Source organism: Protopterus annectens, chromosome 2.part1, assembly GCF_019279795.1.
Source record: "Protopterus annectens isolate FY-2018-M chromosome 2.part1, PAN1.0, whole genome shotgun sequence".
NCBI classification, from domain to species: Eukaryota; Metazoa; Chordata; order Ceratodontiformes; family Protopteridae; genus Protopterus; species Protopterus annectens.
In genome coordinates, this window is record NC_056729.1 from 714,582,471 (window position 1) to 714,600,518 (window position 18,048).

General features: G+C 43.1%; 1 protein-coding gene across 1 annotated transcript in view; it reads right to left on the reverse strand.

Moving 5' to 3' along the window:
• The window catches only part of MAP9 (microtubule associated protein 9), a 1,126,417-nt gene that overhangs the window by 359,744 nt on the left and 748,625 nt on the right, over positions 1-18,048 (reverse strand). The window contains exon 8 of the mRNA XM_044063500.1: positions 6,909-6,979. Coding sequence (XP_043919435.1) covers positions 6,909-6,979 — 71 coding nt within the window. The remainder of the gene's footprint in view (positions 1-6,908; positions 6,980-18,048) is intronic.

Genomic DNA, 18,048 nt, shown 5'->3' on the forward strand with positions numbered 1-18,048 from the left:
TGAATAAATCAAAGGTGTAAAAATCCATCCTGTGGTAAACATAACAGTCCATGCCAGGCTAAAAATTAGGCTAAAAAACATAAATGACACCGAGATCCAGAGTGGTTATAAATATCCCCACACTAGTCCAGATACTTCAGATGAGGAAGGGAATGATACCCTCTCCTAAACAATTCAATACAAGACAAAAATACAGGAATATGCAAAATAAAAGAAACAACCCAATAAACCAAGAGGGAAAACATCAGCTAATAAAAATGTAACATTTATGTCACAAGGAGCTCCATTTTTGAAAGCAGGAAAAACAAGAATGAACTTCTGGTGGATCTAACACAAACAATGCAGCATGCCCAACAAATACCTTCTGATGTATGTTCAGAATTATTTCCTAAGGGCTGGTTCTGCTAGAATAGTGTTGTAACTTTAGACAATTTTACGAGATAGAATTGTACATCCAAGCAAGATAAAAAAAGAAGTTATGTACTTACCATAACGTTCCATGTGAGTTGTTCATCTCACCTTCATTCTTACTGATGGGTTCAGAGCCAATCCCTCGGCTCCGAGTCAGCCTACTGCAAAGCTCAAGGTTTTCAAATAGCTCGAGACCAAGTCCCTATCCCATGATGCACCTAGAGTTACCTCAGATCTTGTTTGCTGTGCATAATAATACCATATGTCATTCTATAACTCCATAAGAGAAAGTATAGAAGGGTTGAATAACCAGGAAGAATCTAGCATCTTGGTCTTCTAAAAGCCCAGAAGGGGGTAGGAGGGAGGGACATAAGAATGAAGGTGAGATGAACAACTCACAAGGAACATTATGGTAAGTACATAACTTCTTTATGTGAAGTTGTTATATCTCGCCATTCATTCTTACTGATGGGTAGCGTCCCAAGCACCATCTATCTCGGGTGGCTCACGGGAGTATATTTTTCAGGACAGTGGATCCAAAGGAGGCCCTGTTAACTTTGTAATGAGTGATAAAGGTATGAGGTCCTGCCAAGTGGCTGCTGCACAAATGTTATCAATAGGAAGTCTGGCAGAAAAGACAGAGCATATAGAAACTGCTCTGGTTGAGTGAGCTTTAATTTTATGTTGCAAGGGCATATTGGCAGCTGAATAAGCAAATGTGATATTATCGGATAACCATTTAGACAGAGTTGTTTTAGCCACTGGCATATCTTTCCTGGAGTCTGAAAAGGAAACAAAAAGCTGTTCCAATTTTCTAAAATCTTTTGTTCTATCCAAGTAAAATCTGAGCTGTTTGTGAACATCAAGTTTGTGCAGCATGTATTCTAGATTGTTGGAGTGATTGGGGAACAAAACTGGCAAATCAGTAATTTGGTTAAGATTAGTTTCAGTGCAATCCTTAGGCAAAAAGGAGGGGTTTGTTCGAAGTGAGACTCTGTCAGCATGGAAAATCAAGTAATGAGGTTTAATGGGCAAGGCTTGAAGCTCTGACACTCTGCGGGCAGAAGTAATAGCTACTAAAAAGATAGTCTTCCATGACAAAAATTTGAGGTCACATGAGAAAGCTGGTTCAAATGGAGGAAGAATAATGCGTGAAAGCATAAAATTTAGATTCCATGGGGAATAGGGAGATTTTACAGGTGGTCTGAGATGAAAGGTCCCTTTGAGAAAGGCTTTGGATAATTTGTGAGACATAATATTCAATCCTTAGAATCCGAGATGAAAATTAGAAATGGCAGCAAGTTGAACCCGAACAGTTGCTGCTGCCACTCCTTTGTTGAAAATCATGGTCAAGAACTGTAAAATAGAGGCTACAGGGGCTTTGTAAGGATCAATAATGTTTTTAGAGGCCCATATAGAAATTTCTTTCCATTTGCTAAGGTAGAGGATTTATGTGAGAATAAGATAATTTGCTTCATCTCATTGGAAAGGTTATGGAACCTGGGTATGATAAAAATTGGAGCAGCCAAGCTGTCAGCTTCAGGGACTGTAGAGAGGTATGAAGTTCCCCCGACGAGTGAGTCAGAAGGTCCGGAACTGGGCCCAGAATCCAAAGGTCCTTCAAAAGATGAAGTCGAAGGAAGGGGAACCAAATCTGACGAGGCCAATGAGGGGCTATTAGAATGCTGGCCCTTCCCAGAGTTTTTGCTTTCTGTAGAAATTTGGGTATCAACGGGATTGGTGGAAATGCATAGAGGAGACCAGGAGGCCAATCGTGAACGAGTGCGTCCCTTGGGGCTTCTCCCGGAGGGGGAATCAGGGCAAAGTAGCTTCTGCATTTCATGTTCATGTGACTGGCAAAAAGGTCGCAGCAAGGCTGGCGCCACCTGCAGAATATGCTGTCCGCTATTACTTTCTTGAGGGACCACTCATGGGGCAACAAAATTGCACTGCTCAGCTTGTCTGCTATCATGTTGGATTTTCCTGGGATGTGCATTGCTAACAGAAAGCGCTGGGTGGATACAGTCCACTGCCACACTCTTAGGGCCTCACGACAAAGGGGGTAGGACCTGGTTCCTCCTTGTTTGTTCAAGTACCAGACCACTGACATGTTGTCTGTCTGAATCACAATCGTACCCAGAGGAAGAGAGTCCTGGAAGTACTGCAATGCCAAAAGTACTGCTCTCATCTGTAAGACATTAATTTGCAGATGTGTCTCTTGATCAGTCCATGTGCCTTGTGCTGTCCTTCCCTGAAAATGCCCCCCCCACCCTATCAGGGAAGCGTCCGTGGTCACTGTGGCCGCTGGTGGGGGTAAAACAAAGGGACATCCTATCGTGACATGAAGTGAGGTCAACCACCACTGAAGATCCTTTTAACAGGAATTTGTGATCATTATCAGGTGAGACATGGGAAGTTCTTGGTAAGACCATTGAGTAAACAACAGCCATTGCAGTATCCGCATGTGCATACGACCCAGCGGTATGGCCAGAATTGCAGCTGCTATCATACCTAACAACTTTAGAACTTCTGATGCTGGAGCCTTGTTTATGGATATCAGAATGCAGACCTGCTGACGGAGTAATAAGACTCTTTCTACTGGAAGTCTTAGCGTGGTGGTGTAGGTGTCCAATTCTGCTCCGGTAAAAATGGTATGTTGCGATGGCAACAAGGCAGATTTTTCTGAGTTTATTGTAATGCACAGCTGGCTGCAGAGTGACAGAGTGGAGTCCCTGGCTTGAATGAGTTAACGCCTGGTGGTGGCAGTGAGGAGCCAATCGTCTAGGTATGAAAACACCTGGAATCCTAAACATCTTAAGTGAGCCGTGACCACTGCCATACATTTGGTGAACACTCTGGGGGCTGTAGTGAGACCAAAGGGCAGGGCTCGAAACTGGTAATAATTGGCTCCCAGCCAGAAGTGCAGATGATCCTGGCCATTTTTATGTGGTAGTACGCATCCTGGAGATCTACTGAGCACATCCAATTGTCTTTCCCTAAGAAGGGAAGTATCGAGTGAAGCATGACCATCCGAAACTTCTCTTTTTTGACAGATTTGTTTAGCCTGCTGAGGTCCAATATAGGTCTCCAGTCCCCTGTCTTTTTTGGAACTAAAAAGAATCTTGAGTAAGTTCCAGATCCTGTCTGGTCTGCTGGGATTGGTTGGAGCACTTTTTTTCTTAGTAACGTTTGGACCTCTACAGTTGCTTGTTCCCTGTAACTGGGTAGAACGTCTGGGATTTTCCTTGTGGGTGGAGTGGGTGGGGCGAAAGGAATGAAGTATCCTCTGGAAATGATACTTTGTGCCCAGTTGTCATTTGTTACTTTGAGCCAGGCGTCTGGGTACAAAGATTAGCGACCCCTGACTACCTCCAGAGTAGGACAGTCGGGTCTCCTTTTAGGAGCACTGGTAGGGCTTCCCAGAGAAGTGATCTCTGTCACCCTGATTTTGTGGACCCCCTCTGCCACGAGGGCAGCATCTTCCATTATTGCCCCCTCCTCTGCCCCTGGAGGGGGGTTCACCACGTGTGTCCTGAAAGGCTTCTTGGGCTTTTTGGAACCACATTTTCCCTCCCCTTTGACCCTTGGGGTAGGGTCTAGTAGGGGGTGGAAAAACGGACTCCGACGGCAGATAGAGTCTTTCCTTCCTGCTCACACCTGGTCAAAGTTTCCTTGACTTTTGGCCCGAAAAGAGACGAGCTCTCAAAAGGGGTATTCACAAAGGATGACTTGAAGGGTTCTGCACAAAGGAACACAAGCACATCCAGGGGTATCTCCTAAGAACATTTCCTGTACCCGCTGCCCTACTCATTCCATCAGCTGCATAAGAAATGAGGCGCATGGGTGAGTTAACAATAGAGAAGAGGGTAGCAAGCTGGGAAGCAACTTTGTCTGAAGCTCCTGCAGCTACTGTACCATGAAGAATATCTCCCAGCTCTTTAAGGAGATCTCTTTGCAGTCTCATGAAATGGGTTAAATAGTTGAGCGAACGTAGTGCAAAAGTCGCTGAACTAAAAGTGTGCTTCCCATATCTATCCATGATCCTGGAATCTCTGTTAGGAAGACGGACAGAAGAGGAAGTTTCTGACATTTCTTTTTTGGTGGCTGCCGCCACCACCATAGCATCAACTGGCACACCTTTGGTCAAAAAAGATTTGTCTTGGGGAGCAGAGATAAACTTATTAGGCCTCCTAGGGACAGGCTCCATGGTGTCTGGAGACTCCCATGCCCTTAGTGAGACCAGCTGCATAAGCTCAAAGGGCGGAGACACCCAAGAGGTGGAGGGCTGAGTCCCAAAAGCCTTCAGGAGAACCGACCCATCTTCAGTAGGGTTTGTGGACTGCAAGTCACCCCTTTGCCTAAGGATTTCCTAGTATCTCAGCAGATGATATATCCTCAGAGGGGGACCGTGGGGACCCTTCTGATTCATCCAAGTCAGTATCAGATGTTAGGGACTCCTGAGGGGAGTCTAGATGTTTTCTCTTACAAACTCTCTTCCTGGGAACCTCATCAGTGGGAGCTTCTGGTGAGGTCTCGGAAGAGCATGGACCACCCAATGGGGCTTCCTGAGGCTCTGGGTATCTAAACTTTGCCAGGATCTGTGAAGCAGAAGCAGGCACAGGTGCTTTGGGGGATGAAGAAGCCAGACCTGAGGTTGAGGATGTCTTAGAAGACATAACTCTCCTCATGGCTTCAAAGGCACCCCTGCTCCAATGTGAAGGGACCGACAGATCCGAGGAAACCATTGATACCCCCTGCACCGGGACAGTGGGCTCTGAGCCAGAGGTAGGAGCCGAGCTCATCAGAGCTGAAACCCCCGAGAGGCAGATTCAGAATCGACAAGTCAGTTCGACTATGCTCTCCGGACCTGACTGGAGAGTGTCGGCTCCTAGAGTCCTCAATCAGCGCCGAGGATGTCAGAGTGAATGGCACTGAAGACACTGGAGCACGTGTCAGCTCCAAAGGCTCCACAATCAACAAGTCTGACTCCTCTGGCTTTGAAGGACCGGTATGGCTCGGAGGAGGAAGAGTTGTTGCTGGCATAAGGGTCTTCGGCTCCGAAGCCGTTTGGGTCAGAGCCGATAAAAATTTTGCAAAGGCCAGTGCCTGTAAAAGCTTCTGCACCACACGATCCACATCCAAATTTGAAAGGCTAATGGAAGACTGAGATGAATGGATCGATGGTGGTACTGACTGTAATAATGTAGATTTTGGAATTTCGGATACCGGTTCCAAAACCGGGGACCAGCTCCGAAAAGATAAGACAGTCAACTCACAGACCTGTGGAGCTGATGTCACAGACTTTTTATATTTTTTTGATTCCATGGAAGTCTTGGAAGACTTTGAGGACTTACTAGATCCATCTTGGTCACTCAAAGCCTCCTGGAAGGAAGGTTTCAATAAACCCCCAGCAATTAGTTTCCTCTTTCTCTCTTGGAGAACCCAAGAAGAAAAGGAATGGCATATGGAGCAGGTTTCTTGCAAATGTAATGCTCCTAAGCAATAAAAGCAATTAACATGACTGTCAGTGACAGACATTTTCTGCCCACATTTAGGGCATTTTTTGAACCCTGACTTAGGATGTTTGCCCTTGTCATCAGCCATCGACAAAAATTTAGACACACCCAACTACTATAAACTAATAATAATAAGCCTTCTAAAATACAGGCTAAATACAAAAAACACAAGCCTTCAACTATGGCTAACTGGTTAAACACGCACTATATATCTAAACAGATAATATATAAAGTTCTGACAGAAAGTCACTATTTAAATGCAACAACAAAGCTAATTACTATAGAAACACACTAACCAAACACTAATTATCTTAAGTTTCTGACAAAAGGTCCCTATCTAAGCACACACTCTAAATAATTAATTATTAGTAAGAAAAAATGTGACAGAAAGTAACTATTTAAACAGTATTTAAGCAGTAAAGATAAACTAGGCCTAAGAAAAACGAGGCCAAATATTAATATATGAAAAAGTACACCATGGGAATAGGGAAACGCACAGAAAGCTATAAGAGTTTAATAAACTAACTAGAACTACTTTTTATAAGAAAGGTATCAATAATATTCGAAAATATTGAAAAGTAAGGTTTTTACTGGCCCGAGCTAGTGAGAACCTCCGATCTGTTGCAGTGGCAAATTAGATCGGAGGTAACTCTAGGTGCATCATAGGATAGGGACTTGGTCTCGAGCTATTTGAAAACCTCGAGCTTTGCAGTAGACCGATTCGGAGCCGAGGGATCGGCTCTGTACTCATCATTAAGAATGAACCGCAAGATAGAACAACTGTTATTAAACAAAGGAAAGTTTTATTCCAGCTCTGTAAATGGAATTAACTTGCTTTCTTAGAAAATTATACAATTCCATAAAGGGTCTTCTGCTCAAACATGGAATTCAATTACAAAGTCCTACTTTTACCAAAGTTCAACTTACAAACGTCATTTTGCACAGTTACTAAGAAATAAATGCACATGCCAATATAGTTACCGTTTTTTTGTTGACTTCTCAGTTCTTGAGCTTATTTCCTGGTTTTTCATATTCTTTTCTTCAACCATATTCTGCAGAAATTAAGTGAGCATTTAGCAATCATTTATAATCCCATTTCAGTGCACCATGTCTGAAAAAATGAACTTTCTGTATCCCCCTAAAAGCAACAAGATGAGAAGCATTCTGTATCATACTCTACTTGAAATAATGATAGTTCAAGGTAAATTAAGTTGACAGCATTTGCAAATTCTTTATCACAGTGTCTTCATTTTTATGGTATGGCAGTTAGTGCAGACGATTACGACTAGGAACTGTTAACAAGTTAGTCTAGGGTTTAATTCCCTCAGCTTTCATTTGCCTGCTGTGTGACTCTGAGCAGTTAACAAATATGCACAAATAAATAAATACAGCCTACACATTCTGAGTCAGCATAAAAACAAAGCCTAAAATGCTCTCTTGTTCTCTTAACAGTTTTAGGCTGGGACTCATAGACATGCACTATGCACTTCGCAATGCTAAATATCAAGAATCTCACAGTGTGGTATGGCTCATAGCTGGGCAGATATTTATCAGGGATTATAGAGCATCAGTACTCCAGTAGAAGGAGTGCAAAGTAACTTAGTGGAGCCATGTTACAAGCTGTAGCAAAAGGCGGGTTCACTGGTGAAGTCACACTAGCAAACTGCCCATAATCTGACTGTGAAGCACTGCAGGCAAGTATGCCTGAGTGTGACCAAGGCTTTGTGCACAATGAAACACCACATCTCTGCCGCACGGGCAGTATCAGACAGCCCTAGGAGAGCCAGCACAACAAAGTGCCAACTCAGTTCATCATACAAAGTGGAGGAAACAGGGAGATAGTAAATGCTGAATAGTAGGATTAGCAAGCATAGGAAAATCCACAAGGGTAACCATAAGGGTAACCCCCTCAGCTAGACAGAAATTCCTAGAACTACGCAATAGAGTCAAAAAGCTGATAAAACAGGACAAATCCCAATACTACCAGTCTGCCCTAGACTCCTCACAACACAGCCCCAAACAATTCTGGTCCTCCATAAACTCAATCCTCCACCCAGGTAAAGTCAGTACCCCCCCCTCCTAACATCCCTCACTCCTCAGAAAATATTGCTTCCTCATTCAACACACACTTCACCCAAACCATACTATCACTAGCTAAACAACACAACCCCCCTCCCCTCCAATCCACACCTTCAACTAGTAATCTCCCCACTGCCTTCTCTTTTTCTCCTGTACCTACCTCCAACATAAAAAACTCTTAACTAAACTTAAACCCACCAAATTAGCAGCAGACAGCCTCCCAAGTGAATACCTACAAATCGCAGCTGATGCTCTGGCCTACCCAGTATCCATCTTGATTAACCGATCTCTGTCAGAAAGTTACGTTCCCACACTGTGGAAAGTATCACATATAATTCCCCTCCACAAAGGTGGACCCTCCACAGAACTAACCAATTACCGCCCCATAGCTATTCTCTCTCCACTCTCCAAAATACAAGAGAGATCCATACACTCTCAGGTCTCAGACTACCTCCCTTACTAACAACCTCCTTTCCAGTACTCAGCATGGTTTCCGACCAAACCATAGCACCACCACTGCCTTACTCTCCTTTACTAACACTATCCTTCAGCATAAAAACAATGGCTATCTCTCCTCTGCTACTTTCCTAGACCTATCTAAAGCATTTGACATGGTCCCACACAAACAACTTATCTCTGTCCTCAATAACCTATCCTTCTCACAATCGGTCACCAACTGGTTTCAGAGTTACCTGTCTGACCGCCAACAATCTGTTGTATGGCAGAATGACATATCTCCCCAACTACCTGTCTCCATAGGGGTTCCCCAAGGATCCATCCTTGGACCCCTACTCTTCTCGGTTTACACCAATAATCTAGCCTCTGCCACCAAACATGGCACACTCATACAATATGCAGATGACTCGACCATCATCTGCTCAGCCCAGTCCCTACCAAAACTGCAAAAAGTCACACAGGAAGCCTTTTCCTCTGTTGAAACATGGTTATCTGATGCCCGATTAATACTCAACCCAAACAAAACTAAACTACTCATCTTCCAACCCACCAAACATACTCAAAACAACTCTCACTTTAACATCACGGCAAAAGACAACACCACTATATACCCAACTGAACATACCAAATTGCTAGGAGTGGAAATAGACAATAAACTAAAATTTGACATTCACATATCCATGACTATAAAAAAAGTCCACAAAAAACTAGGAGCGTTATACAGAAATAAGCAATTTCTCACCAAAGCAGCAAAGATTTCAATAGCAAATTCCCACCTTATCTCCACCCTACTTTATACCTCTCCAATATATACCAACCTAAGGCAATGTGATCTAAACAAGCTAGAGACCTGCTACAACAAAATCACCAAATTCGCCACAGGGGCATCCTACCGTAGTCACCACTGTCTCTCACTTGCTGAACTGGGCTGGCTTGAACTCCCTCACCTCCTTCAATGGTATCAACTCTCACTCGTCCACAAACTAGTAAACCATCCACTAAATGTCCCATCCCTCCAGAATCTACTCCAACCCTATCGCACCACCAGACCACTAAGATCCAGCAGCAAAAATCACTTGCAGATCACTAAAGCCAATAACTCTGCTGGTGAAGCACTATTCTCTTGCGCCATAGCCAAATTATGGAACTCACTCCCACCCACAATTACCTCCATACTATCATGCACCCACTTCAAAACTTCACTAAAAGCACAACTAAAAACATGCTGGCTATGCCCTTGCAACTCCCACTCTAATATCATCCACCCCATCCAACCACTACCTTTCTTTCCACTCCACTAACTACCTTGATTATAGCAAGCTCAGATGCTCGTAATCCAGTACTTATTATACAGCACGAACTTCTTCTTCTTGTAACATTAGTTAATGTCTGGTATGCACTTCACAGATAAAGATTCTAGTTGTCTACTGATGTTCTATGTTCTTCATCTGTAAATATGTTGTAAGTAATTGCTATGTAAATTGTTAATCACTATGTAATCCAATGTAAATACTGTCTGTTTATTTCAACTGTGGAGCTTTTCTCCCCGGGCCTCCGTTGAAAATGGACCTACGTCCAGTCGGACACTCCCGGTCAATAAATTTAAATAAATAAATAAATAATAAGGAAAGACAGGTGGGGGAACATCATTTTTTGGTGGGAAAGACTACCATTATTCATTCACAAAGATGAAGTGAAGCTGGCTTTGAACAGGATAGCGGGAGAAGGGATGGTTGCAAAGGCAGACAAACACAGTAGATACAGACAGACATGGTTGGTATTGGCACAAAAGAAGTGGATGGACACAGACAGAGGGTGGAAAACAGCCGAAGTATGAGGAGTGACATATAAGGCATGGGAACACATGGATAGGGGATAGGTTAGGGTACATGGTGGATGCTAGAACAGTCCAGAAACCCATCCATACTGAAAATGGTAACCTCAATGTTTGAAATTATCTGCAGGCTGTGCCTCTGCTGGTGCACTAGTCAAGGCCTGTCAGCCACAATACTAGATCAGCAGTGCCTGGAGGCACTCCGTGATGGTGAGGCATGTGTCCAGCTATCAGTGTTCCTCAAACAACACCAGTTTATGTGGCTGCCACTGTGTGACCACAGAGGATCCCTCCTGGCTGCTATCAGAAGAAGATGCTCCACACCCCACCCTCCAAGCAGTGGACATGGAAGGTATCAGTAAACCCTGCTGACTGCCTTTAGCAGGGAACTCTGTCCCTCTATTAAGATGTGGGCCTGGTGACCCTGCGCCAAAGGCATTGGTCAGTGGAGGGTGACGTGATCACCACTTCTCCTCTGCTAACACCACAAATAAACCCACAGAAGGAAAAGAAAAAAACAAAAGAACCTATTAGCAGGCACGTTACACATAAAATTACAGTTGTACAGTACATTAGTGCAAATGGCATAACATTCAGCTGCCAAGAGTGATGTTCTTGCCTCCTAATACATTGTTTCATATCAGACTGCTACTCCTCAACCACTGTAGGGCAAAATAGGAATAACTTAGTTTAGTGATGGATCTGTGAAAAGAATAGGACAAAATGCTCTCTCTCTATCTCCCTTATTACAGACAGCTAGGTGCACGGGAGCACACACACACAAAGTTGTACACATCTTATTATGGTCCCATGACAGAGGTGTTTGGCAGACATCATGTAAGCTCCACCCAGACAGCATCTGTGAGCCATACTGCCACTTTTTTCTGCATTCATCCCATAGTGGAGAGGCATGGTGTTCTGTGGCAGTGCCATAACTCCAGGTCTATCCTCGACCTAGGTGCAACACTTGGCATTAATAAATGGATGTGCAGATCAATAACCCTGAAGACAAATGTCTACTAACCACACCACTGTGGAGATACTGACTGTATTTGTTTTACTTTTTCCAAGGCTTTTGGTTTCTAATACCATGATGGGAATGTACCACATTCCTAAGTCAAAGTATGGTTAAAGATCTTGAAATTAGTATTGTTTCAGTCTTCGATGTTAGCCAGAAGTGCTCTTCACAGCACCCATAATGTGCCCAGTAATGACTCCTTCTGCAATTTGTATGGAGTTGAATGTATTAGTAACATACCTAAGTATGATTATAAATAAATTGACAGACTTTGTTTAATAATAATCTGTTTAATAAGAAGTACCACAACATTATTCATTTTTAAAATTTTATTTAAAGTTTATAATATTAAAATTATTAGGACATTTAGTAAGTAGGGCAGTACCAGCTCGAATATCACACTGATAAGGATGGGGGAAAGAATTTGAATTTGTTAACATGTATACCAATACACTTTGTTTTACAACAAAATAAACCACTCCCATACCTGATAACAGGTATATAGTCAGAAAGTTTGTGATGAAATTATCATTCTGTTTATTTTTTTGTTTTGTTTGGATCGCTTGTGTGTGTGCTTAATAAAGGATGTTCGACTGGAAACAGACTGTCTACTCTGCTTGTATTACTTCTGAATACCTACTACAGTTAATAATTCTTGTAAAATAGTAATACTATTTCAAAATAAATTTTTATTTCTTGATTTAGGACGTTTTTAAGTTTGCTACTTCTACTACTCTGTTCTGATTTTTTTCTGCTTTTCAGTACACAGTGACTAACTAGTCATACAGTAAATGAGAAACCTCCACACAGAGAAGTTTCTTGCGCTGTTTTTTTGCTCCTACTTCTACTGGAACTGTTTGGGTATCCTTATTCCACACTGCACTCATTTCTGCCTACAAATCCTAGTATTTTATAACTTTGTGTCTCTCTGTATGTAAGGCACTATAGTCATTGGGTGTAGCAATTTCAATCATCAATGCTACTTTTGTCTTCCTTTCAGGGACTACTATATTTGGTTTTCTCGCATCTTTTTTTGAACTGTTGGTAATGGATGCTCCCATGTGATATAAGCTTCAACATTTTCTATGATGCTTTGTGGCTCATCTTTCCAGTGCTTTTCAGCTACTTCAGTATTATAATGTTTGTGCAATCTCCAGTGCAACAGTCTTGCCACATTATTATGCCTTTCAGTACACAGTTCTTCTGCCATTAGTATATCACAACCAGCAACAAGATGTGTGACTGTTTCCAATTCTGTTTTACAAACCTTAAATGTGTCTGTTTCTCCCACATGTTCAATGGACTTTGTAAACCAACATGTACGTGTTTTACTATACTGGGCCGCCAATATTAACCTTTTGTCTTTTGGTTTAAATTCACCTCTCCTTAACCATTCCTGCATTCGATCCAATCAACATGAGGTTGTTCCAAGAGTTTTTAAACTTTCAACTATATTTATGCATTTCTCACATTTCTTGCCTTCTTATCTGATCCTTCACCTTATATTCTTTCTTTTGTTTTTTGTCACATTCAGTTGCTGGCTGATTTTTATCTACTTCTGATTTGATTTCCATTCCCACTTCATGCAGATATGCTTTTGCTAAACTAAGCAGGGAAGTCATGTTAAACTTATTCTCCATGTTTCAAAACTTTCACTATGTTTGGGACTTGTGAGGTTAGTAGATACATATCCAGTCCCACAATTGCAGATCTATACATGTAATCAATTCTGAGGAGGCCCATACCTCCTTCAGAATGGGGAATATACAGTCTTGGTATGTAATATTTTTTATAAATCATTTGATGAGCATGAATCATCCTTCTTGTTTTCCTTTCCAACCTATCCAACACCTTTTGGTGCCAGTCAATCACCCCAAAACTGTAAGTTAGGACAGGAACAGCAGATTGGGTTATAGTTTGAACTTTGTTCCTAGATGTCAATGCTGTTTTCAGTATTAATTTAAGTCTTCTAAAATATTCCTTACTAAGTTTTATTTGCATTTGTTCATGTTTTATTGTTGATCCTTCATCAATTCCCAGATATTTCTAACATGCCCTCTTGCTCAAGTTATTTTATGTCACATTCCTGCCCAAAAAAGAAATTATGTCTTACCATAACGTTCCATATGTGTTGTCAGTAATCCTTGGCTGTGGGGATCGATTCTGAGCCTCGGAACCGACTCGGCCATTTATTTCAGTTTGTGCCTTCCAAATTCTGGAGCTAGGCTTTTACCCAGTATGCTGTTCTCAAATTACCTCAGACTGAGTTTGCCTAAAATAGTGGCAGACAAATAGCAAATAGGAAGAAGAGGCCAGATGTGTGTCCATAATATGAAGCCAGTCCTAGGAGAGATCGATCCACTAAGAGTCTCAGGCTGGGGGAAACGGAGGGAGGGGATGTCAAGGATTAGTGAGGGAGGGGATGTCAAGGATTAGTCGAGATCGACAACACAGATGGTAAGACATAACTTCTTTATCTGATGTTGTCAATCTTCACATAATCCTTGACTGTGGGACACAGTCCCCAGCTACCTAAATCTTGGGAGGTCTCACGGAAGAATATTCTTGAGCACCATCAAACCGAATGATGCCCGTCCCCTAGAGACCTGATCCAGTTTGCAATGAGTGATAAAGGTACGAGGATAAGCCCAAGTGGCTGCTGCACAAATGTCATCTAAAGAAGCTCTGGCATGAAAAACTGCAGAACTTGCCACAGCTCTAGTTGAATGGCCCTTAACCGGACGTGAAGGATGAAGCCCTTTTGACTGACAAATAAATGTAATACAGTCTCTAAGCCATTTTGCCAAGATAACCTTTAAAAGTGGATTACCTAAAGAAAGAGGGGAAAAGAAAACAAACAAATTTTCTGAAGTCTTTTGTCCTGTAAAGATAAAAATGTAACTGTCTGTGGACGTCTAATAAATGAATGGAGTACTCCCCTTTGTTGGAAAAATTGGGGAAAAAAACAGCAGTTGAAGGGACTGATTGATATTACATTCTGAGACTACTTTTGGTAAAAAGGATGAATTAGTCCTAATGGAAACCCTATCTTTGTGAAATTTTATGGAAGGTGACTTGCAGGACAAAGCCTGGAGCTCAAATACTCTTCTGGCAGATGTGATAGCCACTAAAAATATAGTTTTCCAAGTCAAAAACTTTAAGTCACAAGTATCTGATGGTTCAAAGGGAGTCAAAGTAAGGGACTGAAGAACTAGTGTTAGATCCCACAGAGGAATGGGTTCTTTAAAAGGAGGTCTTAACATTATGGCTCCCTTCAAGAAGGCTTTACAAAGTTTGTGTGACATAAGGGATGATCCATGAAAATCAATACAGAAGTTCAAGATTGCCACTAGATGGACTTTAATTGTTGAGGAAGAGGAGCCAGATTGATAGATGTTAGCTAAAAAATCCAGAACATTATGAAATGGGGTCATATACGGGTCAAGTTCATTCATAAGGGCCCAACTTGCAAACTTTTCCCATTTACTTTGATACAGTTTCCTAACTGAAGGCTTGTGATGGACCATAATGATTTGACAGACAAGAGAGGAAAGGAAAGGATGCCTGGCAATTATGGGAATTGGAGAAGCCATGTTGTGAGCTTGAGATGCTGGAGGTTCGGATGAACCATGCCCTCCGGATGGGAAAGCAGGTCTGGAGCTGGGTTCAGTAGCCATGGTTTCCAAAGAAGATGAAGCCACAGGAAGGGAAACCAAACATGTTGAGGCCAAAAGGGAGCGATGAGAATTATTGAGTTCTCTGACCTCTTGGATTTCTTTATAAACTGGGAAATCAAGGGAGTCAGGGGAAAAGGCATAGAGTAGACTGGGGGGGGGGCAATCGTGGATAACAGTGTCTCTAGTTGACTCCCCCGGAGGGGGGATTACGGTAAAGTAACTGCTGCAATTGTTGTTCAGATGAGATGCAAAAAGATTGCAGCAAGGTTGGCCCCAGCGACGAAAAATCTCCTTCACTACCACAGGATTGAGAGACCACTCATGAGGCATGAGAATGGTTCAGCTCAGCCCGTCCACTATCATGTTGGAGCTCCCTGGAATGTGCATTGCCGTGAGAAAGGGGTTGGAAGAAATCACCCATTGTCAAATTCTAAGGGCTTCTTGACACAATGGGTAAGATTTAGTTTCCCCTTGCTTGTTGATATACCAAACTACAGACGCTGTCCGTTTGAATTGCTACCATTCCCAGAGGAAGGGCATCGTGGAATGCTTGCAATGCTAATAGCACTGCCCTCATCTCCAGAACACTGATGTGCAAGATGGCCTCCAGTTGGGACCATGTGCCTTGGACTGTTCTTACCAGATAATGCCCCCCCACCCCCACCCTATCTGGGAAGCATCTGTAGTCACTATGATTTGCAGTTGTGGAAGAATGAATGGTCGACCCAAGAGAATCTCATTGGAATGGAGCCACCATAAGAGATCCTGTTTGCAGTGATTGATGATCACGATTAGGCAAGACATTGGTTGATGTATTAGAGACCACTGGGAGGCAAGTAAGCACTGTAAGATTCGCATGTGATACTTTGTTAAGGAAACAAGAGTAAGTGAAGCTGCCATTATGCCCACTGCTTGTAAGACTAATCTGGCTGGAACATTTTTGCTTTGGATAATTTGTCTGACCTGAGATCTCATCCTTTGTAGTCTAGTGGAAGTGAAGCGATTCCTGTAACAGTGTCCAACTGGGCCCCAATGAATTCCATTTGTTGAGAAGGCTTTAAATTTGACTTTTCATAATTTATTGTGATGCCTACAAATGTACAGAGATGCAGTGTGCAATCTCTCCTGCCTGTACTAACTGACACTTGGTGGTAGCAGTGAGAAGCCATTCATCAAAGTACGGAAAAACTCAAAAGCCTTGCAGTCTGAGATGAGCTGCAACCACTGCCATACATTTGGTAAACACCCTGGGGGCTGAGGTTAGTCCAAAGGGCAGCACTCTGAACTGGAAATGACTGGCTCCCAGCTGGAAGAGCAGGAACCTCCTGGAGTGTTTGTCCATTTTTATGCGGTAATGCGCATCCTGGAGGTTTATAGAGCACATCCATTTGTCTTTTTCCAAGAATGGAAGTATCAGCTTTACCAAGACCATCTGGAACTTGGTGTGCTGAACTGCCTTGTTGAAGTGGCTGAGATCCTAGATGGGTCTCCAGCCCATTGTTTTTTGGTCACTAAAGAATTTTGAGAAAACCTGGATCCTATTTGGTCTGGTGGGACTTTTTGGGTGACTCTTTTGTCGAGCAGTTTTTGAATTTCTAGAACTGCTGCTTCTCTGTGACTGGGAGGAACACCCAGGAGTCTTTTTTGGGTTTTCGGATGTATGGAAAGTGGGATCTTGTAACCTCTGGATATTACTCCCTGCACCCATTTGTCGAAGTTATTAGTTGCCAGGTGGGCTGGTGCAGGGATAGTCATCCCCTGACTGCCTCCAGAGGAGGGCAATCGGGCCTCCCTTCAGGGGTGCTGGTAGCAAACAACCAGAGAAAAATCTCTGGACCCCTGGTTCTGCAGGCCATTTCTGCCTCTGGGGCGGCATCTTTGCCACATGAATCGTGGAAAGGCCCTTAGGATTTTTTAAACCATAGTCTCCCATTTCTTTGGTTCCCAGAGTAGGGCCTCTGAGGAGTGGAGAAACGTACGCCTAAGGCAGAAAGAGTCTTCCCATCCTTTTCACATCTGACGAGAGTGTCTTTAACTTTGGGGCCAAAAAGGGATGATCCGTCAAATAGAGCATTGATGAATGATGTTTTAAATGGCTCTGCAAAATCACACAAGCGCTATGCCTGAACCCGCCACTCTTGTCATCCTTTCAGCTGTATGGACAATCAGCCTCATGGACGAGTTAGAAATTGCTTTAAGGTTTGAGAGCTGTGAAGCAACTTTGTCCCCTACCTGGTCAGCTACTGCTCCTGACAGGGTATTCGAAAGCTCTTTGATTAGATCCCTCTGCAACCTCGTGAAATGGGTCATGCAATTCATGGACCTGAGAGCAAAGGTCACTGAAGTGTAAACGCGCGTCCCAAAACTATCCAAAGTCCTAGACTCCTTGTTAGGAAGATGGACAGTTGGACTTTCCTCAGCAAGTTCCTTTTTTGTGGCTGCCACTATCACCATGGCATCAATGGGTATGCCTTTTGACCAGTGTTGCTCATCTTTAGGGGCTGAAAGTATCTGATCAGGTCCCTTTGGAATCAGTTCAATGAGTCGGGCATCTTCCATGCCTGCTGAGTGATTATTTTGATGAGATTGTCCATGGGTGAAGACATCCAAGAAGTAGGGGGATGGGCACGAAAAGCCTCCAGGTATACAGACTCCTTAGAAGAAGGCTGGATGGAAGACCCGCCACCCCTCTGTTTTAGGATTTCCAGGATGTCCTGAAGGAAACATCATCAGGGGGTGACTGGGGAAAGCTTCCCCTTCATTAAAGTTGGTCTCTTCGGTGTAAGACACCTCTGAGGAGTCTAAGTGCTTCCTCTTGCATTTTTTCTTCACAGGTACTTACTTGGGGGGATGCTCCGGGGAAGTAGCCAAAGAAAAAACAACCAAGGTGCATCTTTCCTGGGGCTTTTCTGCCCTCTGTCCAGGGATGGGACCGATGGTAGCTCTGGACGAGGGGATGTTGAGATTTGTCCCAACAGGAATGGCAGAGACTGGGAGTCCCCAATGGACAAGGCCTTCTCCATGATTCAGAAAACCAGCCCCCCCCCCCACACACAC